This window comes from Anser brachyrhynchus, assembly GCF_964034855.1.
Source record: "Anser brachyrhynchus genome assembly, chromosome: 23".
Classification (NCBI taxonomy): Eukaryota; Metazoa; Chordata; class Aves; order Anseriformes; family Anatidae; genus Anser; species Anser brachyrhynchus.
Window position 1 is genome coordinate 4,007,924 of NC_137716.1, and position 26,246 is coordinate 4,034,169.

At 48.1% G+C, this 26,246-nt stretch overlaps 4 protein-coding genes across 4 annotated transcripts in view; 2 read left to right on the forward strand and 2 right to left on the reverse strand.

The window, feature by feature from the left end:
- Positions 1 to 222: 222 nt before the first annotated feature.
- Positions 223 to 5,110, reverse strand: SAXO5 (stabilizer of axonemal microtubules 5). The gene is made up of 8 exons (XM_080566082.1): positions 4,443 to 5,110; positions 3,868 to 3,965; positions 3,588 to 3,682; positions 3,380 to 3,495; positions 2,918 to 3,036; positions 2,500 to 2,701; positions 1,706 to 1,791; positions 223 to 1,169 (listed from the first exon to the last, which is right to left on the reverse strand). Exons 1-8 carry the CDS (start codon positions 4,969 to 4,971, stop codon positions 981 to 983), a joined length of 1,434 nt encoding a protein of 477 aa, XP_080422208.1. The 5' UTR covers positions 4,972 to 5,110; the 3' UTR covers positions 223 to 980.
- On the forward strand, positions 5,035 to 7,124 carry PEX11G (peroxisomal biogenesis factor 11 gamma). The gene is made up of 5 exons (XM_080566099.1): positions 5,035 to 5,153; positions 5,222 to 5,410; positions 5,497 to 5,675; positions 5,807 to 5,857; positions 5,981 to 7,124. The coding sequence occupies exons 1-5, from the start codon at positions 5,088 to 5,090 to the stop codon at positions 6,204 to 6,206; spliced, it is 711 nt and encodes a 236-aa protein (XP_080422225.1). The 5' UTR covers positions 5,035 to 5,087; the 3' UTR covers positions 6,207 to 7,124.
- A 1,569-nt stretch (positions 7,125 to 8,693) lies between these two features.
- LOC308182047 (ectoderm-neural cortex protein 1-like) lies at positions 8,694 to 12,496 on the forward strand. Its single transcript, XM_080566074.1, has 2 exons — positions 8,694 to 10,934; positions 11,897 to 12,496. Exon 1 carries the CDS (start codon positions 8,709 to 8,711, stop codon positions 10,905 to 10,907), a length of 2,199 nt encoding a protein of 732 aa, XP_080422200.1. The 5' UTR covers positions 8,694 to 8,708; the 3' UTR covers positions 10,908 to 10,934; positions 11,897 to 12,496.
- Positions 12,497 to 18,048: 5,552 nt separating this feature from the next.
- ARHGEF18 (Rho/Rac guanine nucleotide exchange factor 18) overlaps positions 18,049 to 26,246 on the reverse strand; it is a 45,416-nt gene continuing 37,218 nt past the window's right edge. The window contains exons 27-30 of the mRNA XM_080566100.1: positions 25,356 to 25,823; positions 24,297 to 24,624; positions 22,506 to 22,628; positions 18,049 to 22,422 (exon numbers count right to left, since the gene is read on the reverse strand). Coding sequence (XP_080422226.1) covers positions 22,262 to 22,422; positions 22,506 to 22,628; positions 24,297 to 24,624; positions 25,356 to 25,823 — 1,080 coding nt within the window. The 3' untranslated portion in view covers positions 18,049 to 22,261. The remainder of the gene's footprint in view (positions 22,423 to 22,505; positions 22,629 to 24,296; positions 24,625 to 25,355; positions 25,824 to 26,246) is intronic.

Consider the following 26,246-nt stretch of genomic DNA (forward strand, 5'->3'; position numbering starts at 1 on the left):
TTACTACACCAAGTGACGCAATCTAGGCGTTTGAATCGAGGTGTTTGCAACCTACCAGTGTAAGACACCGATGTGAGGTGCCTGTGGGAATTTGCAAGGCTTGAGCGTGCAGCTTCTTTGAAGTACGTGTGGAGCACAGAACGTCCCTTTCCCAAGAGATGCAGAGTCAGATCCCAAGAGGAAAGCACAAGGGGTTTGTGGGCCCAGCCCCTGTTTACGTACAGAACGCAGCGATTGGAAGTGATTTAGTAACGCCTGCTCAAATGCTTTGGTGTTGGTTTGCAGCACACATGAATCAAGTCTGTCTGCATCAAAAGGCCACGAAGAGCTTGTGAAGTGGCAGCTGTGACAAGGCACCAGCTGACCCTGCTCGCTTGGCCTCCCAGGGGAGGGAGCTGACCGCCCCACACGGATCCCGCTTCAAAATATCTACAGCCCAAACAGAGTTAGTGCAAGCTCAGCATTCAGGAAATCCACGTGAGCTATCAGCTCAACAAAAATACACCGCTCGTCGCTAGGAAAACAGCCCACTCATCATAAGCTGGGGAGGGCTACCTCTCTGTCCTACTGTTCACTGGCCTTTGGTTTCAGGCCTTGACACCAAAATCTAAACAGATAACAAGGGAAGATTCCAGCCCACATACAGCCCTGACAGTGCCTCTCACTTTGCCTCTGATCTCTTGCCCTTCCTTTGAGCTTCCCCTACCCCACCTGCTCCCTCCTGCCCCAGCACCCGCCCGGAGGCGCTCTGCGGGTCTTGCAACCCACAGAAATGTGTCACCCATGTCTTTGGGCTGATCCCCAGATGTTTATTCTTGTTGTCACAACACCTTGTGTCCTCATTCAACTCTTGAAATAAATGTTACCTGTAATAACACACAGATGGGCCAAAAGCAGGGCACCAGAAGAGCTAGGTAAAACAACACAGAGGCAGTCGATGGTGCAGGAAGTCCTGGGCAGTCAGCGAGAAAGGGGGAACGTCACGGTGCAAAGACCACCTTCCTCCGGGGGCAGTATCCTTTCAGGGTCCCCAGTGGGACGCGGCTCACTTGGGAGTCTCCCGTCTGGATTTCTGCTGGGCCTCTGGCCTTAGGTGTGAACGCATCCTTCTGCTCTGTGCTGAAGAGCTCCTGCGCCCTCCAGGGTAGCACCAGGTGCGAGCATTTCATCTGAGGAGACAGAAGGGCTTTCAGCGTGGGGTCACAGAGCTGGGGAAGAGGCAGGTGGAACCTGGCAGCCCCTACATCTGAGCCCCATAGTGGCTGCCCAGAGGGTTGTCCCCATGAGCAGCCGAAGCCTGTGCCTTCCTGCGTCCTCTCTCTATGGCAATTGCTCAGTCGTCTCTGGTGGTGGTGCAGAGACATTACCCTGACTGGACACCTCTGGACATGTTAATTTATGCCTGAGATTTTCCTCTTCTGATCCTCTGGGAGGACCAAAATCACCTTCCCCCTCCCTCGGCTTAGGTCTTAGTCACCTGTCCCTCCCCTCCCTTCAAAGATTTTCTCAGCTACAACTCTGCTCCCCACAGCGCGTTTTCTAAAGACTGGATACAGACAGGATTTGATGCATGACTGTCCCATTTTAAATGGCTCAAGAGCACACATCAAATCTGATGATGTTAATGGGGCGGCTACAGCTTCGCTTTGTATAATCCTGCTTCCCTAACCTGCCCGTGGTAAACGCAAGCCTATTAATGCTGTACCTGCTGTAGCATGTCTTCAGAGAGTCGCTGTTTCTGCTGTCGGTGTGGGACCAGCATGGCCTGCGTGGTTGTGACAGGACTTTCATCTGCTCACAGATTGAAGTAAAAAGAAAATTCAAGCCAGTAAATTAGGAGGCAACATCAGAAAAGCTTTGCAGTTTGACTTGCAGTCGCAGATCTGCATGCATTTCCACTAACGAGAGGCAAAGACAGGCTTTGCAGTCAGCACTTCGAAGAAAACCTTTGGCAAGCACACAATTGCAGTCAGACAGTTCTCAGACTGAGGAGGTAAATGAAGAAATTCACATGGAAGATACAGGAATATCATTCCATGTAGTAGTTATGTGGCCAATGAGAACAGCAATTGCCGCTGTGATCTGTTCCACATCTAGTAAAACAAATGGATTAAAAACAGATACATGGTGTGAAGGGACCTCTCTCAGCTGCAGAGTACTGGCCATCAGAAAGAAGAGGCAATGTCAGGAGGATTTTCTTAATGCCTCCCACGACCAGCTCTAACTGCATCTCTTCCTGAGGTTGCAAAAGCACAGCTTTTGATTCAAATCCTTTCCTTCCTCCCCTAAGTAGAAAAGCACGGCAACTTCAAAACACAAACATAGCAAGGGAGAAAGGTCAAGCCACCGGTTCATTTCCCAGAAATCACTCATGTCACCATCTGAATATGCTAACAAGTGCTGTATGATAACAGTGAATGACTACGGCTGGCACAGGCATCAAGGTGATGGATAAGCAAGACATCCAGCACCACGACAGTCTGAGCAACTTAGTCTTACTGTGGTAGTTGAAGGGGATGTGGCTGTGACGTTGATTCTTGCTGTCTCCTGTCACCCTCTGGGTCTGGCGTGGTGGCTGATAGTCTGACTGCTGTGTTGTGCTGAAGTAACAGGAGCCTGAACGGTCATCTCCTAAGCAGATGCTGCTTTGATGTTTCTGCAGTAGCAAGTCAGGCTTCGGTGAGAAGTTCCACCTGCCAGTCTAGAGAACACAAGAGCTGGCTTTAACAGAAATAGGCTGTAGCTGGGAAAGGTGCCCTGTTTCACATTACATCCCCATGCAGCCCAGAGTCTAGCATTGCCACCCAGTGTGGAAAGGGGAGAAGAGACAATATTGGCTTAAGGAGGTGCCAGAAGAGTGTGCATTAAAAAGGCGAGATTCTCCACCAGAGAATCACCCGCAGAGCTGGGAACAGACCTCTGGGTAGAAGAACTGCGTCGTAGTCATTCTTGCTAGCGCACGATTTCTCTCAGGGTCTTCGTCTCCTCTGGGGATGGATGAGGCATTTTTGTTTGGACGAGCAATAGCTACAGGCTCTGGCAAAGGCAAGAGTGAAAGATGTCAGAGAACTCCAGCCTCTGAACAATTTATAGCTACAGCAGTTTCTCCACATGCAATCGAGCACAGGAATAAATGCAGGTATTTAACCTGCAAGGGAAGTAGGGTGAGGATGAAACTGAACCTCACGGTGAGGATACTGGTACTGAGTACACAAAAATGATAAAATATTAAAAAAAATAAAATTGTATACATGCAATATCCATGTACTGTATCTTTTTGTAATTATATCATTAAGAACAAGTGATAAAACCCACCGTTCATCTGGTTATAAACATCAGCAGTGGGCTGTGCATTGTCTGTGTCACAGACTTACCCTACCTAGATCGTGTACTGGGTAGAGCTCTGATGTTGACGTGGAAAATCTGGTGCAACCATCCCCTAGCTGCAGGTTTGTGTGGTGGATCTGGAAGACAGCACACTCCTTGTCATAGATCCTGCAAGGTATCAGATATGAGCTCCTTAAATAGCAATGTTCATCAGAAGGAGCAGCTCCTGGAGATGCCTGACAGGCTATCCTGCTGAATACCTGTGCTTCCTCTTGTCTGGAACAGTGTAGGCATGTTTCTGCTCACTCATAGATCCACTGCTTCTGGGATCCCCAAATTTAATACGAGACATGTGCTGAAGGGAAGCCAACAGAGCTACAGAACTGCTGCTTAAAGCACAATCCCTTTGTTTCCCATCTCTGTCTTTCCATCCCTCTGATTTTCACATGCATAGATCACACCCTTTTCAGGACAGAATTCAACTTGGCAATGTGCTGTCCTTTAACTGTACCTTGGTCCTCCCCAAATCCATTCTGTTACCTTTTCACTTGGCTTTGCAGGTAGACTCCATCCACCTTTAAACTGTGCTTGGTAAGAAGTGTGGTAATAGGATCGCCCATCCCCTTTAACAGGACATCCTGCCGAACAGCCAGAAGGGGAAATGAATGGTGTTATTTCTAAAAATGCTGTATTTACATTTGTAAGGAAATATTCATGATATTGAAGCTACACTTGCTCTTTTAGCATTTTCGTACTCCTGAATCAATTTAGTACAGTTAAACAGCAAAGCAATGAACATCAGATTGCAACAAGGTGAACTGCAAGATTGCAGAACACGGATGTGGTGCATCAGAAGTGATGCAGGTTTGGTGTAAGAACTGCAACATCTGAGGCTACAGCGAGCAAAGATGTTCTCTGCTGGAAAAGGTTGGCTGGTGAGTGGCTCTAGTTAGCACAAATAAACCCGTTTTATAAGCATCAGGTTGATTTATTCAGCTATGAAATCAGAAAGTAAAATACCCAAATCATTGTAACAGCTTTAATTGTTTGCATCATGACTCTGAGGCATGCCACCAAAAATCCCCGCAGCCCTTTAGACTGTGAGGACAACTCACCCCTGTACACATGAGGTGCCCTGGCAACAGGCTGGATCTCGTGTGCTGGATATGAGAAGGTGTAGACGGATGGAGGGAGCCTTATTTTCTCTCTGTCTCCACAAAGAACGTTATCGCTCCACTCCTGGGCTTTGGGAAGGGCAGCTCTCTGGGGGGGGGCATCAGGACAGGGGTAGCTCTCCCTTGTCGCTGAGGTGAGGACCCGGATGCAGGGGTCTGCGTGCATCCGGACGCACGATGCTGGGGGCACAATGGGGGCGACCAGCTCCAGGCGCCACTCTGGAAAGGCCAGGCGCGTCTCGGAGCAGAGCTCCCTGCCCGCAGCCAGCCTCTGTTTCAGCACATCCCCGCTGCGGGGCTGCGCGGCCGGCGCCGGCCTGTGAACCCCCCAGAAAGGGGGGAACTGAACGTGAGAAAACAGCCGACAGGCCTCCTCGGGGACTCCGTGGCCAGCCCCCAGCTGCAGGCGGGATCCCTGCAGGACGGAAACACCCGGGCTGGGGGCTGAGGGAGGGCACGAGGCCGCCATCCCCGCACGAAGGCCTCGACGGAGCCCCGCAGCCGCTAGGCCTCGTCACCATGGCGACGGCCCCGCTCCGCCATGTTCCCGGCCTGCCCCGCGCGCCCCGACCAGGAAGCGTTGCCATGGCGGCGGGGGGGCTCCGCGGCCTGGTCGAAGCCCTCGAGTCCTACCGAGGCCGGGACCGGGCGGTGAGCGGCGGGGGGCGGCCGGGCAGGGCCCGATCCCGGCTGTTCCTCACCGGGCTTTGCCTCCGCAGGTCCGCGCGCTCTGCTATGGCTGCCAGCTGGCCGGCGGGGCGCTGGGAGGGCGGCAGAGCCCCGCAGCTGGGCTGCCCGGGAGCCTCCTGGCCGTGTCGGCGCAGCTCAGCCACTGCCGCACCGTCCTGCGGCTCTTCGACGACCTCGCCATGCTCAGCTACAGCCGCGGCTACGGGCTGGGGCCCGAGGTGAGCGCAGGGTGGCGGTGGGAACACTGGGAGCAGCCCCGGAGCGGAACGCAGGTGTGAAGGCGCGCCCGCCGTGCTCCCCGCAGGACGAGGACGTGCTGGTGCGCGGGCTTTCGGTGCTGTGCAACGTGGCCGACCAGCTGTACTACCCCTGCGAGCACGTCGCCTGGGCAGCCGACGCCGGCATCATCCGCGCCAGCTCTAGCAAGTGGTGGGATGCGAGCACCAGGCTCTGGGGCTTCTCCCTGCTCCTGGGTGTCCTGCGGTAAGGCCGGCTGGGGAGCGGGCTGAAATGAAGGCGCTTCTCCACCGAGATGCTCACGGATGAAGTTAACACTAAAAAGTTCTCCCCTTCGATGCTACAGGGGAAATAACTTTAAATCTGGTTGTTTTCAGATCCTTGAGAATTTTGTTCCAGTTAAGAAAGAAGCTGAGGCAGCAGAGGTGGTAGGATTTCATTTCCTGGCTCTGTGTCTGTTTCAACCCAAATATTTTTATTCTCATTTGTGAGCCATCAGTAAGTATTATTACGCTGTGGGCTGTTACTAATACTGTTCTTGCTTTCAACAGCACATCTTCGCTGCAGGATCACAAGAAAATGAAAGCCCAAGTGAAGAGCGAAGTTCTGAGCATCGTCAGTAACATGGCAGATCTCGCCAATGCCATCCACTGGCTGCCGCCAGGATTTCTTTGGGCTGGGCAGTTTCCGCCGTGGTTAGTAGGACTCCTGGGGACCGTCTCTTCCCTGATTGGTATCTACCAGGCATCTAGAGAGGGCAGTTCTGGAGCTGTGTGAGCCATATTAAGCCTCTGGAACCCAGTTTTTACATGGTAAAAATGCATTTATTGGGGCAGGATGTTTTTTAACTTTCCTGGCTATCGATGATTGTAATTCTGTGCATCCTGTAATTGACACTGTAATCGAGATCCCTTTTACAGAGAGGATCACTTATTTTATTACTCTTCATCAGAGAAATCTGAAATCAGGTTAATCATCTGAAAATTGAGAAATCTCATAGGTTTGATAACATAGAGGAAAAAAGTTGTACTCACTTCCATCCTTCCTTCCTGTACTTCAAAAGACAAATGCAATCCTCCGGTCTTTGCTCATTTAAAAGAGCACGAAGTCAGTGTTTGGTGGAGAAATGGCCACGGTTCTTTTACTCAAAACTTCCAAGGGTTGGATTCTGCAAGTTCAAGCTCCAGGCTCAGCACTTGGTGCCTCATCTGAGCCAGGGAGGGGACCTTCATCACAGAAGCTTCTCTGTCAGATATTTTGGTGCTTGAGCCCAGAGCAGATGCCCCAAGCGCAAAGAGGAGCAGGTGGCAGAGGGAGGCTGTTGGGTCGCGGGCTGGTTAGTGTATGACAGTTGTGTTTCTGTAGAGGTGATACGGGAAGGAAACAGCGACTCTAAGCAATGCCTTACTAAGCTTTCTTCCAGCCTCTGTTACTCACTTATGGAGAAATACTGTGAATTGAGACTTCTCAGTTAAACCAGAACATGCAAAAAAAAGTGCGGAGGCTTCAGCTGTGCCTTTGTGGAAGGCCACCGGGTGGAGCTCTTCCACCGAGCTCTGCAAGAGCCAACGGACTTTTTTAAAAAAAGAAACAAATTAATCACTTTTGAAAGGACCGGTCAAACCAATGCAAGAATGAGTTTTACAGTCATATTTCTAAATAGTGCAGATAATAAATGAGATGAATGCTTCAAAAGTGGCCTTGAGTCATCATTACTTCTGATAACTAGACAAATGTTATTTATCTGGCTGTAGAAAGCCCCAAACTGTTTCTAGGCAACACAACACGTTTGTTCTGTGTTAGCTGCAGCACCCCCAAGGGCAGGCAGAGACCATCTGTTACCCGCCTTTCTTCTAGCGGAATAATTCAAAGCACCTGACTACTTTAGCTTTTCACATAGCTGCATCTTTTGAAAACAGTTCTGCTTAGTCCAAGCAGTGTTTGAGCTCCATGCCGCTCAGTTCCACACAGAGCGCCTTTCCAGGACGTTCAGCTTTTCTTTTTTTTTTTGGCATGGACAGGGGAAACTCTCTCCTACCGATGTTCGAAGAGCATAGCAAGGCCTTGATACTCTTTATCCTTTGCCCTGTCCTTGCTGCCCTGCTAGGTTGTTTATCTGGACTTTCACCCTGCTAAGTGACAGCTCTGCCACAGATGATGTCTTCGCTCAGAAGTTGGTGGCAGATTTGCAGGTGTCTACTTGCAGTACAACTCGGCTTGCTGGCAGCTATTATCTGGAAAAGGCTCTCCTTTCTGTAATCACACTGCGGGTCTTGCCTCGAAATGGGTGGAGCATCTGGGTACGGCTGCTGACAGACAGCTGTAGCTGTTGCCCAGTCCTGTCCTCGGATGTCACCAGCTGTGACACTGCAGTTTTTTTTTAAATATGTCAGATCCTATATGTGTGTGTTTGAAACCTAGTAAAACCACTCCTTCAGGACATGCTGTGCTGCTTAGCATGGGACAAGGTGCAGTTACAGTCATTTAAAAAACAAAACAACTGTGCCTATGCAAACCGCCTCTGATGCAGAAGTAGTAAAAACAAATCATGCTTTTAATGTAGCGAAAGGATGCTATAAACTGGTTTATGTGCACTTGCGTTATGCACTTCGTGTTGTCACGCAGCTTTAAGCTGCGGACATTAAAGCCCAGGAGGTTCTCAGGTACGGGGCTGTCTGAACCTAGAACTGTCCTGTTGAACCGTTTTGCTCCCAAATGACCCATAGTGTTTAAGCAGCTGTTGTTGGTGGCAGCTGCTGGCTGCTGGCTCCGTGGCAGCCCTTGCTGCAGCTGACTTTATCTTTCTTGCACAAGATCTTACGGGGGCAGAATTGATCCTCCCGGGAACCTGCCGCTGCTCTTCACTGTTACGGCCCTCAGCTCTACTCAGCTCTTGCTTCGCCCCACGCAGGAAACATTTGCTGAGCAGGGATGGTTTGTTCCGGCCGTGACCTCACTTTGTCAGCAAGCCGCGATGCGAGAGGCCACGAGCAGATAGCGCGGGTTGTGCAGCGGGTTGCTGATAACGGCTCAGAATCGTGGCTCCTGCTTTATGGCCCCTTTATGGCAGGGCGACAACGAACAAAGCTGCAACCGCGCTTTATGGGTGGCAGATCTGGCGTGCCGCTCCCCTCCCCGGGGCTGCTGGAGGCCTGCTGCGGAAGGGAGGGGTGCTCCTGCCCCAAGGGTGCGGGTGCGGGGGGGGGGGGGGAGGGCAGCGCTGCCCGGCGCCACCCTGCATAGGAGGACGATGGGAGGGAAAGGGTTAACGCGCAGCGCATGCGCACGCCCAGCCCGGGGCTCTCATTCACAAAGAACGAGCCGCGGGCGCCGAGGGCGGTGATTGGCCGGCCCGCCGCGGGGGGCGGGGCTTGCGGCGGGGCGGCCACGCGGCGGCTGCGGGGCGCGGCGGCAGAGCGGGGCAGCGGGCGCGGCGGGCGGAGGCGGCCAGGGGCTGAGCCCGGTAAGGAGCGGCACCGGGGGCACACCGGCACCGGGGGGAGCACCGGGACTGCCCATCGCCACCCGTTCGGGACGCGGCAGGCCCCGCGCCCCGTCCCGTTTGGGTCCCCGGCCGCCGGGCACCGCGCTGCCCCCGCCCAGCCGCCGTCCCGCTGCAGCACCGCAGGGCTCCGTCCTGCCCGGAGGTGTCCGAGCCTCGCCGCTGACCCTCCCCCCGGTTATCCCTCGCGGAGCAGCCTCCCCACCATGTCCGTGAGCAGCCACGAGAACCGGAAATCCCGCTCGAGCTCCGGCTCCATGAACATCCAGCTCTTCCACAAGCCGGGCCACGCCGACAGCCTCCTCACCCACCTGAACCTGCTCCGCAAGCGGCACCTCTTCACCGACGTGGTGCTGCGCGCCGGGAACCAGGCCTTCCACTGCCACCGTGCCGTGCTGGCCTCCTGCAGCCGCTACTTCGACGCGATGTTCAGCGGGGGCCTGAAGGAGAGCAGAGACGCTGAAGTCAACTTCCACGACTCCCTCCATCCCGAGGTGCTGGAGCTGCTGCTGGACTATGCCTACTCGGCCCGCGTGCTGATCAACGAGGAGAACGCTGAGTCCTTGCTGGAGGCTGGGGACATGTTGCAGTTCCAGGATATTCGGGATGCTTCGGCCGACTTCCTGGAGAAGAACCTCTACCCGGGGAACTGCCTGAACATGCTGCTGCTGTCCGATGCCCACTGCTGCGAGCGGCTGCTGGAGCTGTCCTGGAGGATGGCATTGGCCAACTTCACCTCGCTCTGCAAGACCGAAGACTTCCTCCGCCTGCCCAAAGACAAGCTGCTCGAGCTGGTGGAGAGCGAAGAGCTGGAGGTAGAGGACGAGACCCTGGTGTACGAAGCTGTTATAGGCTGGATCCGGTACGATTTGCCCCGACGCCACGAAGTTCTGCCGGAGCTGCTGCGCTCCGTCCGCCTGGCCCTTCTCCCCGAGTCCTACCTGCGGAAGCAGGTGGCCTGCGAGAAGCTGGTGACCAGCCACAAGCTGGGGGAGGAGATCGTGGCCGACGCGGTACGATGCAAAATGAAGATCCTGCAGAACGACGGCCTTGTGACGGGGTGCTGTGCCCGGCCCCGCAAGGTCAGCCAGGCCCTGCTGCTGCTCGGGGGCCAGACCTTCATGTGCGACAAGATTTACATGCTGGATCATAAAACTCGTGAGATCATTCCCCGTGCTGACATCCCAAGCCCTCGCAAGGAGTGCAGTGCCTGCGCCATCGGGTGCAAAGTGTACATCACGGGTGGCAAAGGCTCCGAGAACGGAGCCTCCAAGGACGTCTGGGTTTATGACACCCTCCACGACGAGTGGGCGAAAGCTGCACCCATGCTGGTGGCGCGCTTTGGCCACGGCTCTGCTGAGCTGGACAACTGTCTGTACGTGGTGGGGGGTCACACAGCAGGGAGCGGCGCCTTCCCCGCCTCTCCCTCCGTCTCTCTCAAGCAAGTCGAACACTACGACCCCCAGCTGGACAAATGGTCCTTGGTGGCCCCTCTCCGAGAAGGCGTAAGCAACGCCGCCGTGGTGGGGGCCAAGATGAAGCTGTTTGTTTTCGGTGGCACCAGCGCAAACCAGGAGAAGCTGCCCAAGGTGCAGTGCTTTGACCCCTGCCAGAACCGCTGGACTGTGCCTGCCAGCTGCCCCCAGCCCTGGCGGTACACGGCCGCAGCGGTGGTGGGCAGCCACATCATCGTGATCGGGGGGGACACGGAGTTCTCTGCCAGCTCCGCATACCGCTTCCACAGTGACACCTACCAGTGGTCCAAGTTTGGGGACGTGACCGCTAAGCGCATCAGCTGCCGTGCTGTTACATCGGGTAACAGACTGTACGTGGTGGGGGGCTACTGTGGGGCTCAGCGCTGCAAGACGCTGGACTGTTACGACCCGTCGTCCGACACCTGGAGCAGCGTCACGACGGTGCCTTACTCCCTGATCCCCACCGCCTTTGTCAGCACCTGGAAGTACCTCTCTGCCTGAGCTGCGGTGCTGCGAAGAATCTGGAAGGTAAACGGTTGTGTGTCAACGGAGAGCTGCTCCTTAACTTTGTGCTGTGTGAGGGTTGGACTCTGAAGGGCAGATGCGCTGTGATCCTGGCTGGAGTTGTCCTAGAGAACAGCCTTGTGCAGGCAGCGGCTCCAGAAATGGGCTTCTAGGCTGGTAGTTTGAGATCTAAAACCCTGCCGGAGAGAGCATCTTTCTAGACGCTCAAATGCCGTGGGGAGAAGATTAGTATAAATAACGAGACGCTTAACCTGGCGTCCTAGTCCTTCCACTGAGTCTTGGCCTATGCAAAGATTTTGGGGAATGCTATCTGCGGGCAGGATTGGGTGTCCCTGGTACAGAAAGCTCGTCGAGCCGATCACTATGTTAACACGCGGGCTGGCGGGGGGAGCTCGGGCAGACGGTGTGGTGCCACGAGGGGCTGGCTGCTGCTTTTAGCACAGCTTCCTCCTCCTGGTGCCACAGTTAATCTGCTAGTGGCACCCAAATGTCTTGTGGGACACGAGGGCTATGAGCTGGTGCCAGAACAAGATTATAGCTGGGATTTAGGCCCAGGATGGTTGGTAATTGCATCTGTAAGACAAGCCCTGTCTACATATAAACATAGGCTTTCTGCACTTCTAATTACTCTCTGGTGTCCCCTTCAAGCCATTTCTTTCCTGCTACGCAGCAATTAACTTTTTAAAAGTTTGCAACTGGAATTAAACCTTCCTAGACACTTTTGGCAGAAAAGATGCCAGTGAATCACAGATCCCCGCTTTTTTTTTTTTCCCTTGCAAGAGATCTGCTAACCAAACAAACTTGTTTAATAAGATAATCTGTAACACCTATAGAAAATTCTTGGCTGCAGAGGGGAAGAAGCAGTAGTCATTCCACAATAGCAGATTTCTCTGTTGGTTTTGAGCCCTGGGGAGCATTCTTGGGTTTAGTGCGCACGTCTCATAATGCTCTCTTCTGCACTACAGGCTTCACATCTGATTTTGCCAGTTGTACCTCACCAAGGACCCAGACAGAAGACATGGGCAGTAGGAGTGCCTCCCTCCTACCCAGCAAGTCTGAACTGTCCTGGATGCCAGCCCTTGTACAGATCTCATTAGCAGCAGCAGGGCTCAAGGCAACGCGGCTTTGGCTCTGAACCACTTTTGTAAATCCCCTCCGTTCAGAACAGGGAGGGGACAAGCATAGAGGGGCCCCTGTGGACTGGCAGCTTGCGCTGTCCCTTGAGATGGCACGAGGTTTCCAAGTTTTCTGCTCACTCATGTGATGATCTCAGACCGGGAGCCAGAGGATTGTTTTCTACTTCTTTCTTTTAATATTTTAAGTGATATTTTTTACTGGAAAGGACAAAGGAAGCTCTTAAGTAACTGGCAGCGGGCTCTGGGCTGTACTGCTGTCTGATAGCTGTGACTTGGAATGCAGTCAGCACCAGAGGCAGTTGCCTGAAATGTCTTAACACGTGACAGTACTTTGCCCATGGGCTGGTTCTGTACATTTTTTTTTATACAGCAGTTGTGTGTGTTTATTACTTAGACTGGACCTACTTCAATAAATCTGAATAAAATCCACTGTGTCCCTTGCCTGTTCTGTATGCTTAATCTGCAAGTTCTCCCAGCCCACACCTGAGGTAATGTTTAGCAAAAGCAGTGAAGAGCATTCCCTGCTTGAGAGTCCAAGCCTTAATCTGCAGGCTCAGATCTTCCCTTGTGTTTGTAACACAGGACAAAGGAAGGCTCGGCTCCCGTACTGCCTTCCTGCTTTAAAAGGACCACAACCCTGTTTAGAACTCCAAAGTTTAAGCTGTTCTCTGCCTTCACCTGCTCATCCTTGCTGCCCAAAAACATAGAGGAAAGAGCTGCCACTTCTCTCCCAAGGTGCTGCCTGCTCTGGGCCTGCTGCAGGCAATTGTGGGGCTGCTGTAGGAAGGAATAGCTCTACTAAAGGTGGGCGGTACGAGGCAGAGGAATCAGCATGGCCAGAGGAAATAGGCACTGAAGGTGCAACCAAATGTCTCGCCACAGAAGCATGGTTTGTGAGCAATTATTCAATTTCAGGCAGAGTTAAATAAATCAACGTCACAGCCATCCCGAGCTGCTAGTGTAGGCAAGAACTGGCAAGACTGGAAGGAAAAGCCGCCCTCTTCGTGGTGGCTGAAGAAGATAAAATGACTTCATCTCCATCCTGTTTTCTGATGCCTCTGCTCTTTTCAGCCCCCAGGCTGGGCCTTTTCCCATTTACTCCTGCTGGGTTGCCTCGACCCCACACAACAGCCTGCAGGGAGACGAGCCCACAGCCGGCCCTACAAAGCCAGCCTGGAGCACCCCATGCAGCAGCTGGGGTGTGGGGCAGCTCCAGCTCGGCTGTGGCTCACACATGCAAGTGCAGGCAGGGGAAAGTCACAGAACAGGACAGAGCTGGGACTAGAAGCCAGCAGGAAGCACCTTTCCTGTAACTGTTGGGAGCTGCTTCACCCTTTATTACATCTACAGCTATTCCTGAGGTCGGACAAAGTCCGATTACCCAGAAAGTCAGAGGAGCTGAGGTTTCATTCATGGCCATTTGAGCAGCAGCTGTTTTATTTATTCTGCCAAGCAATAAATGTTGGCTCCCAGCCACATCCGGCTTTTGCACAAGGGACAAAGTTGCTTCTAGCAACTTAGGTCTCTGTCTGCTTTCTGCTCCTGACGCTGGGCTGTTATCCGAGCCGTGCTCGCAGCATTTTCAGCAGTGCTGGGGCCACTCACCAGTGGCCCTTCTGCTGAAGGCTTCGCTAGCATCTGTGTATTGCTTCCTCATTTCAAACTGCACCTACAGCTAACTACCTCTCAGGGAAAACTAGCACCTGAAGCACACCTGGGCTTGGCTGATCTGCAGTGGCTCCCCACTGCTGGCAACAAAGACAGCAAGAGCTGCGTTTCATCGCCTTCACCCTTCTGTCACCTGGCAGAAAGCCTGTGCTGGCCCTCCGGCTCCACCTCCTCCTGGCAGGAACCAGCTCCCAGCACAGTGAGGAGCGCTCCTGGGGAAAACGAGACACCTTTTCCACTTGCACGTCAGTCCCAGCTCCGTACATCACAGACCTGTTCTCCCGGTCTGACATTTCCATGCATTAATCCAATCACTGCTTCAGTGCTGCGGCGAGAAGATTTGGGCCAACTGGGCTGCAGATGAATTTGGTTTAGGGGTTAATTTCGCTACTGGAACAGAAATCCTCCTGAATTAATATAATCCATTTTGAACCTCAACACAGTTCAAACCCAGGCCTCTTCTCCTAGCCCAGAATCCTGTTTTGTGGCTGTACCCCTCCAGCTGCAGGAGCTAGACCCCAGCCCACAATCACATCTGAAAAGGCAGCACATCTGGGCATCCTAGGCTCAAGGCCAAAAAACAAAACAAAAAAACCCTGTGACATCACTCCTCCATGGGACATTCCTCTCCTTGCACAGAGCCTGCAAGTCACACTAACCAAACACATCGGTCAGCCCAAGCCACCTCCCTCCTGGCCACAAGATTCGCAGCCACTCCTGACCTGACACGAGCTACGCTGCTTCTTAGGTTGGTAGCTGCATTCTGCCCAGCAGCCCCTGCTGCCAGAGCGCAAAGGCAGTGCACAGTCTTTCTTCCTTCTCTACCACTGATAGCCAGAGCCATTAACTGCAAAAAATAATAATAAAAAAAAAATCCAGCACAGCAGTAACAGAAATTTCCTTTCCTGGCTAAGATCAGATATAGATTGTTCGAATGTTCTGCAGGACACCCATCGTGCACCTAGCAAGGAACTGGAGCACACATATCGCTACGTTTCAGTGACAACTTGTGGTGGCCCTTGAAAAACAAAGCACTATGCTACACAATTTTTGTCCATGAATTTGTATATTCTAGAAGGGGAAAGGGCATTACCATCTACCTGTCTGAAATCCCCTGAATGAATTGCGTATCACATGCAGTCATCTGGGATGACTTCAGGTCTAGCAACACGCCACACTCCATACAGCGACAAGAAACCCAGTGCTGCTCTGACATGGGAAAGGGACATCAACGTTACGCTGCTCAGCAGGGACTTTTCACACTTCTGTGTGCTTGTGCCCCCGAAACAAAGCGATCCCTGCCGTGCACAAGTCTCTCGTGCATGCAACGCTGTACCAAAGCCAGGGACCACGCATCTCATACTCCAGTGTTGCCAGCTCTAAGAGAGCTCAGCTTTTATCCTCTGCCAGATCCCATGGGCCCAGAAGCAGCAAACAATGCAGACATCACACAAGGACAGGCCCCACATCCCTTGTCTGTTGAGCCTTGGGCCAGGCCCCATCTCTGGGATGAGAAATTAGACCGGATTTGAGTCACAAGGCTGAGGAAAGGGAAAGGCAGAAACCAGCACATTCCCAGTGCCAGAGCACACCATGGAGCCCGTATCCTTTGTGCATGTTTGTCCTCAAGCATCTGGCCTGCCAATGAATCTCAGATGCATGTATGGGAACCATCAGCCATGTCTCACCCACATGAAAGAGGAAGGTTTAGCATAAAGCTGGTCATTGCCTATGGCCTCAGAATGATTCATCCAAATAGAAAGAATGTGGTTTGGGTTTCGGGTTAATTAGCTACAGATCTTAAAGAGAGACAAGGCAGGGCGGAGCTGCTGGAAGACTGGTGTGAGCAAGTAACAGCTCTGTAGGCATTGCCGTCCATCCTGAAATCACGCCTTCATTGTGAGAAGTGGAGAATGTGCATCACAGATGAGTGACAGCATTATCGATGATGCTGTCACTCAAGGTGTTTGTGAACACCAAAGGAATGTCTACCTGGCTGTTGCAGCAAGAACTGAAGCCGAAGACAGATACACCCACGCTCATTTGAGTGCTGATGGCTGCGGCAGCACCAAGCTTCTAACAGATGCAAATTCTGAGTTTAAATATGCCCCTACAGAGCTCTGGGCTGCTGCAGCTGGGCAGTTTAGTTACCTGTGCAGATCTGTGCTGCAGGGCTACCTTGTAGCCACGTTACTCTATCCAAATCCACACTCCTCAGTTAGTATTAGGAACTCTGCCTACAGGTCTGAGGCATTATTATGGCTGCCAGAGGAGTCCATACATTACAACTGGGGAGAAAAGAAATCCACTGCTCTAGAAACACATCATAATTCCTGCCCTAGATCATTCCTTGCAGCTGTCCCCCATGACAATGCTTCGATTCTGTGTCTTGCTGCTGAACAGTATTTAGAAATGAACGCGGAAAGTTACTTGCCTTGCTCTAGCGAGACAGCGAGATCTGAAAGTGCACATAGGTAGTGACCTCCAGTGGCCACTGCAGCTCAGCTCCTTGGAAGCTGAACAAAGCAAAAGCAGATGTAAGAAATTTTCTCTTAAAGGAAGTGCAAGCAAAAGCTTATACATGTTTCAAGACTTTGTTCGCTAAAACATCAGTTTGTTACTTCCCACAAAGATAGTCATCCTTTGAACACTGGTGTGCCTAGAAGTTTTTCATTATTGGCATACATTGGAAAAATAGAAAAACTTCTGCTTTTCCAAGTTCCAGTTTTTTTGCCACAACACAGGTATCAACAGCACTTCAGAGACTTAAAAATGCAGACTAGAATGCAGACTACTCCCCTGACTCCTGTACAGAGAACCGGAGCCCTCCAAAGGTGCTTCGATACGCACAAAGACTTACCTCTGTGCAAAGCAATTCGGACTGCATCATTTGCACCACCACATTCAGAAATGGCTGAGGGTTTCCCTCAATGGTGACTACAGTGTAGAATTTTAATGGTTAAAAAAAATTAAAAAAATCACACCTCTTCCTTTGAGAACACCCATCCTAGTTCTCCCACTCTCGCCCCAATTTTGCATCTGTTCTGATTTCTGGAATTATTTGAGGTTACAGTGCTTGGGTTAGCTTGCCAGTATGCCACAAGTGGGGATTTTACCAGGAAACACAACTTGCTGACTCTGGAGCTGGGAAGCACTGCACCAGCCAGAGGCTATGGGCTGGTACAGAGAGCGAAGGCTGCCAAATTGGCAGAAGCAGCAGGGAGAAAGTTTCTATTTTCGTTATACTTGTTCCAAATGGGAACCGATACTGTCTGGGACAGAGCCAGGCATGTCTCAGACTGGCACCATGCAAAGCAACTACATGCTAATATAAGCAACTTCGTTAAGTTCACTCTTTTGCTAGTATGCTGAGTTCAGACATTTTGAGATCAGCTGATTCCTTCCTAGGGTGCTCACCTCACTGGCAAGATCTGCAACTATTAGTATCCACTTAACACCTCTCCTTTGGAAAACTGTCAGCCTTCGTATGGCAGGTTATTTCTGTCTGGGGTAGAAAAGGAGAAGCACGTGAGAAGTGGTTGCTGCTTTGACCTTTGGTTCAAATAGAAAAAAACACATAACATAGAGCACATATATGATTAATGTATATGCATATAAAGGCAGTTTTTTTTTTTTTTTTTATTGCTAGAAGTTGGTTTCAGTCCTATTGCAGCTCTGAAATCCTTCAGTGGAGAAACATTGCAGTCATTGTAAAAATCATCATTTGGTGTGCTAAGATCAAGTTTACAGTTAATCAAGAGTGCACAATTCAACAGAATATTAACATTTAACCGTCAACTTTACAAATAAAATAAGACTACAAAGACGTTGCTACTGAAGTATCAACAGTAAAGGAACTATTTACAATGTTTACACCCTAACAAAGAAAAAACAAAACAAAAACAAACCCAAACACTTCCCCAACAAAATGGTCAATTTAACCATGAACCATGATTATTTATTAAGTCTTTACAGTGCAAGGTGGGCCTAGAAACCAGACCTAAGACTAAATAGCATCAAGAGAGTTCACAGCTCTGAGTGACATGCACGCAGTTATGCCGACAGGATCTATTTCCATGACAATTTCCTTTTAGGTACAAACAGCAATGGAATCTGAAATAAACTTTTCTAAAGTGCTCCAATTTCTTTCAGTACAAAAATATAAAAAAACTGATTTATAAACATGGCACAAATGGTACGAACCAGAGCTCACACAAATGGTATTTGATGTATCACATGCTGATGGTAAATATTCACGAGCTGCCAGTTGTTACAAAGATTTTGGGTCTGGCCTTGAAGGGAGAGGCAAAGGCTTTTTTTTTTTTTTTATTTTTATTTTTAAATTTATAAACCTATTCAGCAAGAAGGTCAGGCAAGAATACCATGTATAATCTGGCATCAAGGAGTGTTTTTTTTCCTTGTGAGAACTGCTGGGGAAGACAACAAAAATGCTCCAAATTCCCTTGCACAGGGGCACAACATACAGGAACATCACTGAGCACCACCAGGGGAGACTTAGCTCCTATTCTGCTGAACTGAAAGTAGAACTAAAAATCTATCTTAAACCTTTCCTAGTTTAAGTTTCATCCTTCATTGTAAATGAAAATGACAAACACCAAATCCCATGTATGCAGGATCACCTAACTATTACTCAGAAAGACAAAACTGCTAGGAATTTATTTAGAATTACTCCTACCTTTGCAGGAATACTATTTGCTTGCTGAGCAAGAATCTCTAGAAGTACCAATTCTTCTGCTTCATGCTGGGAAATGATTAGCGATCTCAATTTATGGGATGTGCCACATCTACAATCCACAGATAGTACAGCTGAAAACTAGGAAAGCATTTACAGCATGCACAGGGCAGATGTGCTCAGTACTAGCGAATATGGAGGGATCTTCAGTCTGAAATACAAAATGACCACAGTCCAAATGGGAAGGGACAGAGGAAGTCTCTTTTACACCAGAGTTAAAACTGAGAATCAGAACCACAGAAACAGTCTCTACATTGCAACATCACAGGACAAACAGGACAATAATTTTAAGGCTGTGACACAAAGCAAAGAAGAAGGCAGTTCAGAGCTCGTGCTGTAATTTCCTCTACATCCCAGCTCAAGAAAGAAGCCAAAAGGCACCTGGGAGGCAGAGTTTTGAACTGTCTAATCCTCTGATATCACTTCAAAGGAAACTTTTATCTGAAGTAAGCAAGAGTCAAATGGAAAGGATATTACTCAGAATCAATAGCACGTCACTTAGCCCAGGATACAGAAGTATTTTGCAATACAATCTGCTTAGAAAGACTATTTTTCTACAAATCAGGTTTGAGTAGAATCCAAAACAAGTGCACTCAACTAGAGTGATTTAATAACAATTTCACAGATTCAATTTTGCAGAAGTGCAGACCCACACTTTATTTAAAGAAAATATTTCACTTGCTTGTTAACTTAAATAATTTAACGTGCTTGTTCACTTAAATACCTTGTATGGCACTTCTATGATTTTGAGATGATGCAATCTCTATTCATGGGGAAAATGGCTTTCCTAAGACTAGCTGCAGCCAGACGTGTATTGAAGACAGGTAACTTTTAAGATAATTTCTCAGTTACAGATTGAAAACCAGTATTCCAAAGAACTCTTGGTGTGCTGAACCAACAGCCTAGCCTGTAAAAGGCCCGTGTCCATTTGCTAACAGCCACAACTTATCCAAAGCACTGCTGACAATGAATATTAAAAGTTATATTTAAGTTAAAACATATTAAAGGAAATGAGACCTCACTGCAGACTTAACATTTTCCAGATGTTACCATCCTATATCTGAGTTCGTTCACTGCACAGAGTAAGAAGAAAAATGTTGCCAAATAAACCTCTTTGGTCCATAGAACACTCTCTCTCCCATACATTAAGACAGGCACAAAACTGAGCCAAATACATGTTTCTAAAAATTGTTTTAAAATATCTAAACAGAGACCTCCCTCCTTGGCTGAGGTGGTTTATTCCACTGATGCAACTTAGCTTTAGGTTAAAGCTGCTAAAAACTGGTAATTTAGGGCAATGGGGGCATAGAGTTTGCACTAGGAGTGGCCCAAACCACAGCATGGAGAGAACATACTGTACATTCTTGCTGCTTTGCTGTACGTTTACAGAAGGAATTACACGGGTATCAGAGACGACTAGAGTCTCCACATTGGCTGACTGAAGAATCAGTCCTATAGAGCTGCTGAATTGATCAGAAGTTACATTCATTTTAAGGTATTCCCACTATTTTAACCTAGGTTTTAGGAATGCAAAAATACACTGTAGAAATAGGTTCTAACCATTATCAACACAGTATCACAACAATGCAAAAATGCCTACGCTCCTCATACTGTTTTCTGCAGATCTAGACATTGATAACCTCTGTAAGTTCTGCAAGGCCCATGATTTACGAAGCAATACTTTGGTATTAAAGTGAAGTGTGTCCTATTTAATTGTATTATTTTGCTGGGGAGGTGTGATGGGGGAAAGTATCACCAGTCTGATAACAGACTAGATAGTTCGGAGTTTCCTCTCATGTAACATCGCAACTCTGTTGAACTCTGTGCCTTGTTTCAGGTTGATACCAGTATCACTCAGCAAAAAGACCCTTAAATACAGCATTACAGCAAGGACTGCTTGCTCCCCAAGACAGAATCAGTATTTTGTAGCTCATCTTTTTGCTCTCACAATGACCAGTAAGTTTGGATATTTCAAGTTCTTATCTGGAGACACTAACAACCCTAATTATCACCTCTTGGAAATAAACTCCATATTTTCTGCTGAAAATTTACGTTTCTTGCACTGTAAGTACTGCAATAATTTTAGAACCTTCAAGCAAAGTGAAGTTACTGTCTTAAAGAACATTACTAATGTCACATAGGCCATGACAACTGAGATAGAGTAACTGATTCAATGATTTGAAGAGAGACTGATAAACTGCCATTCCGAGCCACTGCCATGAGGCTGAATGGGAATTGATCAGGCATTCCATTCACTTGTGCTAAAAATCACTCCCAGCCAGGGTTAAAGATACAAAATAACCCCATCAATCACGTTCTGAAAGGTATTAACCCAAGTTTTTAAACTCCGAGATTCTGATTTCTCTAACTCCATAATAATGTCCTCTGAACAGTTTCTCCTGTGCACAATATATCTGACTGGTCACATTTGACACACATCGGAATACACGTCCTTCGGTGATGTGAGTAATAAAGAACTGAGATACAGAGCAAAGTAATAGAATACAACAAATGACTGTGCAAATTACTACAAAGAGAAATAATGCCTTTTGAGCAGGGCTCTGTTAATATCATCATCATTCCATAATTAAGAACTGACCCATTTAACAAGAGGTATCAAAGCTGGTTTAGCTGTAAGCAGCTAAACCAACCCAGGTTTAGCTAATAGCACTTCTTTTATTATTAAAAAAAATAAAACAACAAAACAAACAGTTCTTATTCCCTTCATTCCTTACAGTGCTGCAGAGAAGCTTCTGCAGTAACAGCAGCTTTGATATCTTCTGATACTCGGAGTAAAGTCCCAAGAAGTTGGCAGACAAACGAAAGATGCAGAAGACTTGGGATGAAACGAGACAGTAATTACTGCATTCAAACACTTATTATACGTCTTCCAGCAAGGAACAAAATCCAGGCCTCTAAGTTCCTTCTGAACCAGCTCATGAGTTTTGCCTGGGAGCCTGTACTGCTCTCACTAACCGGAGAGCTACTCAGTGTCTGCAGAGGGACAGACTTCCTCGTGCAAGCCGACATCCAATGAAATGTGCATTGAGTCCAAGTCTTTGTAACCGCTGGGTGTCCTCACATGTTCAACCCTCCTCAGCCACAAGCAGGTGGAGCTCTTGAACCTTGAAGACTCTGAAGCAGCTTACCTCGTCTTTCCTACTGTACCTGGCCACTGAGCATGCGCTCCACTAAATTTAGTAAAGAAACAGAGATGCTAGCCTGGTTCCTGTGAGGCGGTATCACAACGTTCATCGTGCCTGGCTGTAAGGAGACTGGCTTGCTAGTCAACAAGTTAACACACAGTTAGCATAATCCATTACAGCGACCTTGCACCTGTGAAAAAGGGATTTAAAAAATCTCAGCCATTTCGGGGCTTACTACTAAAATTTTTTTTACATAAAAATCTGGGAGCTTCATTATCAACTACAACAATTTACAAGATGGTGCCCACAAAGAGCGTAAATACACCAGAGAGAGCAAATTGCAGTAAATGGCAGCACTTTAACATGCTCTGAATTTATACACCCATGCTATGCGTCAACACATTTCCATGGTTGGAGAATTCAAAAGCAAATTATTACCACTGTGCCCTCATTTTGAGCTGCTGGCAAAGAAGCCAACAAAGTAAAACTGTAATCCTGGTCTGGTCGTTGTTAGTATTAGCGGGGCAAGGATAAAAAGACATCCATGTCAGGTCTTTGTCACGTTGAACACTGGAGCCTGAGTTCTTGAATCAGTATGTCAGAAGACTGATCTTTAAATGGAAACAATTAGAAAAAAATTACATCTTCTTTGCTGGTATCGTCTTGTGCATTTAACACAGTTGACTGAGAGGTCACCAGGGTCTGAACGTGAACGTTACTGGGCTTGAATGGGTTTGCTGAGGCAGATGAAAGTGCTTCTGGCTGACCATCTGTAGAGCCATATAATTCTATAGAAAAAACGGAAGAAGACAGATTCATGACACTGCACAGTCTGACATCTCCACAGATGTACAAGTTAGTCAAGAAGTACCTGTCTGGAATGCAGTGGTCTGGCTGCTTGGGAGGACTGGACTTGCTGATCGCCTGCCTCTGAGGATACCCTCCTCTCGTCCAACGAGCCTAGGGGGAATCAGCTGCTTCTGATCAACAGATGCTGAAGAAAATATTTTACAAATCAGTATTTGACAATAGTAGTACTTCACTGATTTCACTGCTTCATGCTGGAGGCAGCAATACAGACACCTTTGCATATTCGAGGAAGCTGCTATACCATAAAGAGTTGTTGCTTCTGTAAGTTAAATTTTCTCTTCAGCTGTTCAGACCATGAGTACACTTTCCCTCTCCTCTCCCCTGAGGACCTCCAATTCAGTTACTACCAGCTTGACAACCACAAATTCAAAATCTTGTATTATAAAGCACAGTGGAGAAAAAAAAATCTTTGTCCCTACCACTCAAATAGCAATGGCTATTTGCTACTTTTAACACACAAAACTGCAGTGAACTTCTGTCTCTGCTCTCCATCTGTCTCACAGCTGCTCAGCTGAAGAGTACATCGATTGTGGTGTTATGGCCTGTCAGTTTCTTAATTTCAACAATAAAAGCAATTCATGAAATGGTTATTCTGGATCCAAAGAACTCCTCTCAGTAACATTCCTGACATGTCACAAAAACCAAATTCAATACCCAGTATTTTGCCACTTGTACAGAAAGTCCTGTTCCATTTTATTCTAAGATCTACATATGGGCATAAAAAGCATGCATCCCACTAATGCTCATGAGAGAACAGAGACCAATATATTTGCGTTTTAGGCCTTTCATATAAATTTTGGAAAAACACCATTAAGTACATTTCCACTGCAGGGATCATTATGTAACAGCTATTAAAAATAAAGCTGCAGAGTTGCAGTATTAGAGCTCTATTTGCCCATTTACCAGTACTTGGTATTCAGACGAAGGGGGTATTAGGCTTCATTTATATGCAAAAACATAAGTTTGTAATTCTATTAAACTTCAGGTGCAGAGACAGACTTTTTTGCAACACGCAGAAGACAACCCCACTCCCTGGGCAGGTTTGGCCCTGAGTCTGCTGGAGTAGTGTAGGCCCAAGTGACGTGCAGGCTTGTCAGCTCAGAATCCTATATAAAGCTAAGGAGATAATTTTGTAACTTTAAATTATAGGCCCTTTTCTCAGGCTGGCAGAAAAGCTATTTTTAGTGGTAAAGAAAAAGTGGTTTTTATTGTGTCTGTCATTGGCAAAGATCACTACTTTAGTACCTAGTAGTTAGCAGCAGAAATTACACCATGACAAGGTAACTGTATTTTTACTTGCTTCTATTTCTGACAAAATTAGCCCCTTTCAACTCCACAACACATACAGCATCTCAGATCTGGCCTGGAAAACTGTATTTAATGACTGACTGGTGCTAAGAAAGGCACCACATTTAGTGTTATTACAGCTCTGAACATAGTGAGAAGAGGTTAAGACAGCCTCAAAACATTTCATTCACGCAGAACAAGCAAAACATTTGCTATTTCCCTTTACCACTACAATTAGGCAAGATTTTATATCCAGGTTTACAAGTGCTCACCATAATTCTGTCCTATTGGCTTACAGCACTCCATTTCCAACATTATCTATCTGGGCTAAATTTCCAATTTAACAGTACATGCACATTGAGCTCCTAACTTAAGGACTTCAAGAGCCCACAATTTGTAGCACATTAATTTCTGGGTTCCACATGGGTAGTCAGAGTTTTAAACTACAGCGTTCTGTCTCCTTGTGATGCTGGCAGAGGTTAGAAATCCATTTAAATACACTTACCCGAACTGTCTGTCCTGTGAGATGCTTTGCTCTTCCCACCTTTCTCTTTGCTTCCTTTTGTAAAAGCGGCAAGCTTAGTAGGGATCTGCTGCTGAACTGCAGCTGGTTTCTGTATCTGATTAGTTGCACTCAGGAGGTGGATTGGCACTTCGTTCTTCAGTGCAAGAACTGGACGATTCTCCAGGGTGGTACTGTCCCTACGAACCAGCTCTGGCCGTTCCAAGTAATCTATTCCGGAGATGCTCACTCTCGCAGAGCTTTTCAAGACTGGCAGAGATGGTTCTACCCCTTCTCCATTGAAGCTAATGGAGTGGCTTTGCATCTGGTTCTACATGAGGAAAAAGGCGTTCTAAGTCAAACAGGTACTTTCATTATCTCAGACACAATAAGGAGAGACCACCCTCAACCCTGCAGACACAAAGCACTTTCCTTGTGAGAAATGCAACAGGCTAGACCAAGCTCAAAGCATGCCGGCAAATGGAAGAGAAAAAGATCCTCAGCAATTCAATTGCTTAATATCACACCTAACAAAGGAACACAACGGTGTGTACTGGGTCTGGCTGGGATGGCGTTAACTTCCCCTGCAGCAGCCAGCAAACTGCATTAGGTAATGATAGAATGGATAGAAAGCCATACTTTCAGACAGTAATAAACAAGCCAATTTAATTGGACCCCAAAATTCACATTTTGAAACATAGAAGATGTCTTTAAAATCAACTGTATAGAACGCTGTCAACGTAGTGCACCTTCTGCAATCACCTGCCTGCAATCGGGCAGTTCCTGTATTTCAAAAATCAGCAGTCAGCCACATTCAGAAATAACTTATTCTCTCTGTCTGTCTGTCTCTTTTTAAATGCTCCCATTAGCAAATGTCTGGGTAGAATTTCACAGACACTGAAGGACTTGCAAGCCCTGATCTCTCTGACAGTAGCCAGCTCCAGCTACTTCAGATAGTGGCACAAGTAGCTCAGTAAAAAACAAACACGGGTTAGTGCTGCACGAAGGGCAACCTTCTTTCAGAAGCAAGCAATAAACAGAACTCCAAGAAAAACTCCTTACCTGTCCCATTTCGGGGGAGAACGTGCCTGACACTGTGTTCTGCTTTTTCAGCTTCCTTAGCTGATCTAGGCGCTCCTTCTCCTTCTCTACTGCTCTCTGAGCTTCCCGCAGCCTCTCTAGGTCATGCTGATAGGCCTCTCGCTGCCTCTCGAGTTCTTCTCTATCCTGAATCAACTTGTCTTTCAGCTGCCGAGCTTCCTCTTCGCGCTTCTGCAGCCGGACTTCTGCGATTTCTAGTTCCCTCTGCTGCTGACTCCTTTCCCGTTCCCAGCGTTGCTGCTCCAGTTTCAGCTGGTTCTGAAGTTTCTGTACATTCATCAGTTCTTCTCTCTGTTTTTCAAAGTTACGCTGTTTCTCCTGCTCTAGCAGCAGGTTGCCGCGCGTAGACTGCAGCCGGTATTGCTTCTCCCGGTCTATCATGGTGGCTCGTTGCATCTCAATGTAGCTGTCCTGCTGAGATATCACTGCCTAGAATGGAAATAAGAAGTCCAAAATGAGGCACATTGGCTCAAAAACAAAAACAAACAAACGAATAAACCCCCATACAGCTAAGCAAAAGACAACAGTACCTATCAGATTAGGTGACTGACAGCTTTGTCTTCAAGAGCAGACCTAACTTTATAGCTTGTACAGCCCATCGCTATTGACACGATACTAAAGATGGCTGAGGAATTAAGTTTTGAATACATCTGTCAAAATTAACATTTCTTGCACCTAGAATTTCTACTCTGAATCTGACAAGATCACTCAAAATATTACTGAATACAAGGTTACAGTAAAAAACATCTAATATATGCAGACAAGTGTATATTAACATCAATTTTAAAAGAAAAACATGGAGAACAGAAGCTCAAAGTAGCAACAACTGTACTTAAGTAAGGAGGAAAAGGC

Bases quoted from the DNA above. Each gene is read 5' to 3' on its own strand.
- SAXO5 (XM_080566082.1), bottom strand. From the start codon at position 4,971: ATGGCGGCCTCGTGCCCTCCCTCAGCCCCCAGCCCGGGTGTTTCCGTC. The intron at 3,683-3,867 runs GTAACAGAATGG...GCTTCCCTTCAG, and splicing joins CTGCAAAGCCAAGTGAAAAG to CACATGTCTCGTATTAAATT. The intron at 2,702-2,917 runs GTCTGTTCCCAG...TGTGTTCTCTAG, and splicing joins CGCAGTTCTTCTACCCAGAG to ACTGGCAGGTGGAACTTCTC.
- PEX11G (XM_080566099.1), top strand. From the start codon at position 5,088: ATGGCGGCGGGGGGGCTCCGCGGCCTGGTCGAAGCCCTCGAGTCCTAC. The intron at 5,676-5,806 runs GTAAGGCCGGCT...GGTTGTTTTCAG, and splicing joins CTGCTCCTGGGTGTCCTGCG to ATCCTTGAGAATTTTGTTCC. The intron at 5,858-5,980 runs GTAGGATTTCAT...TGCTTTCAACAG, and splicing joins AAGCTGAGGCAGCAGAGGTG to CACATCTTCGCTGCAGGATC.
- LOC308182047 (XM_080566074.1), top strand. From the start codon at position 8,709: ATGCGCACGCCCAGCCCGGGGCTCTCATTCACAAAGAACGAGCCGCGG.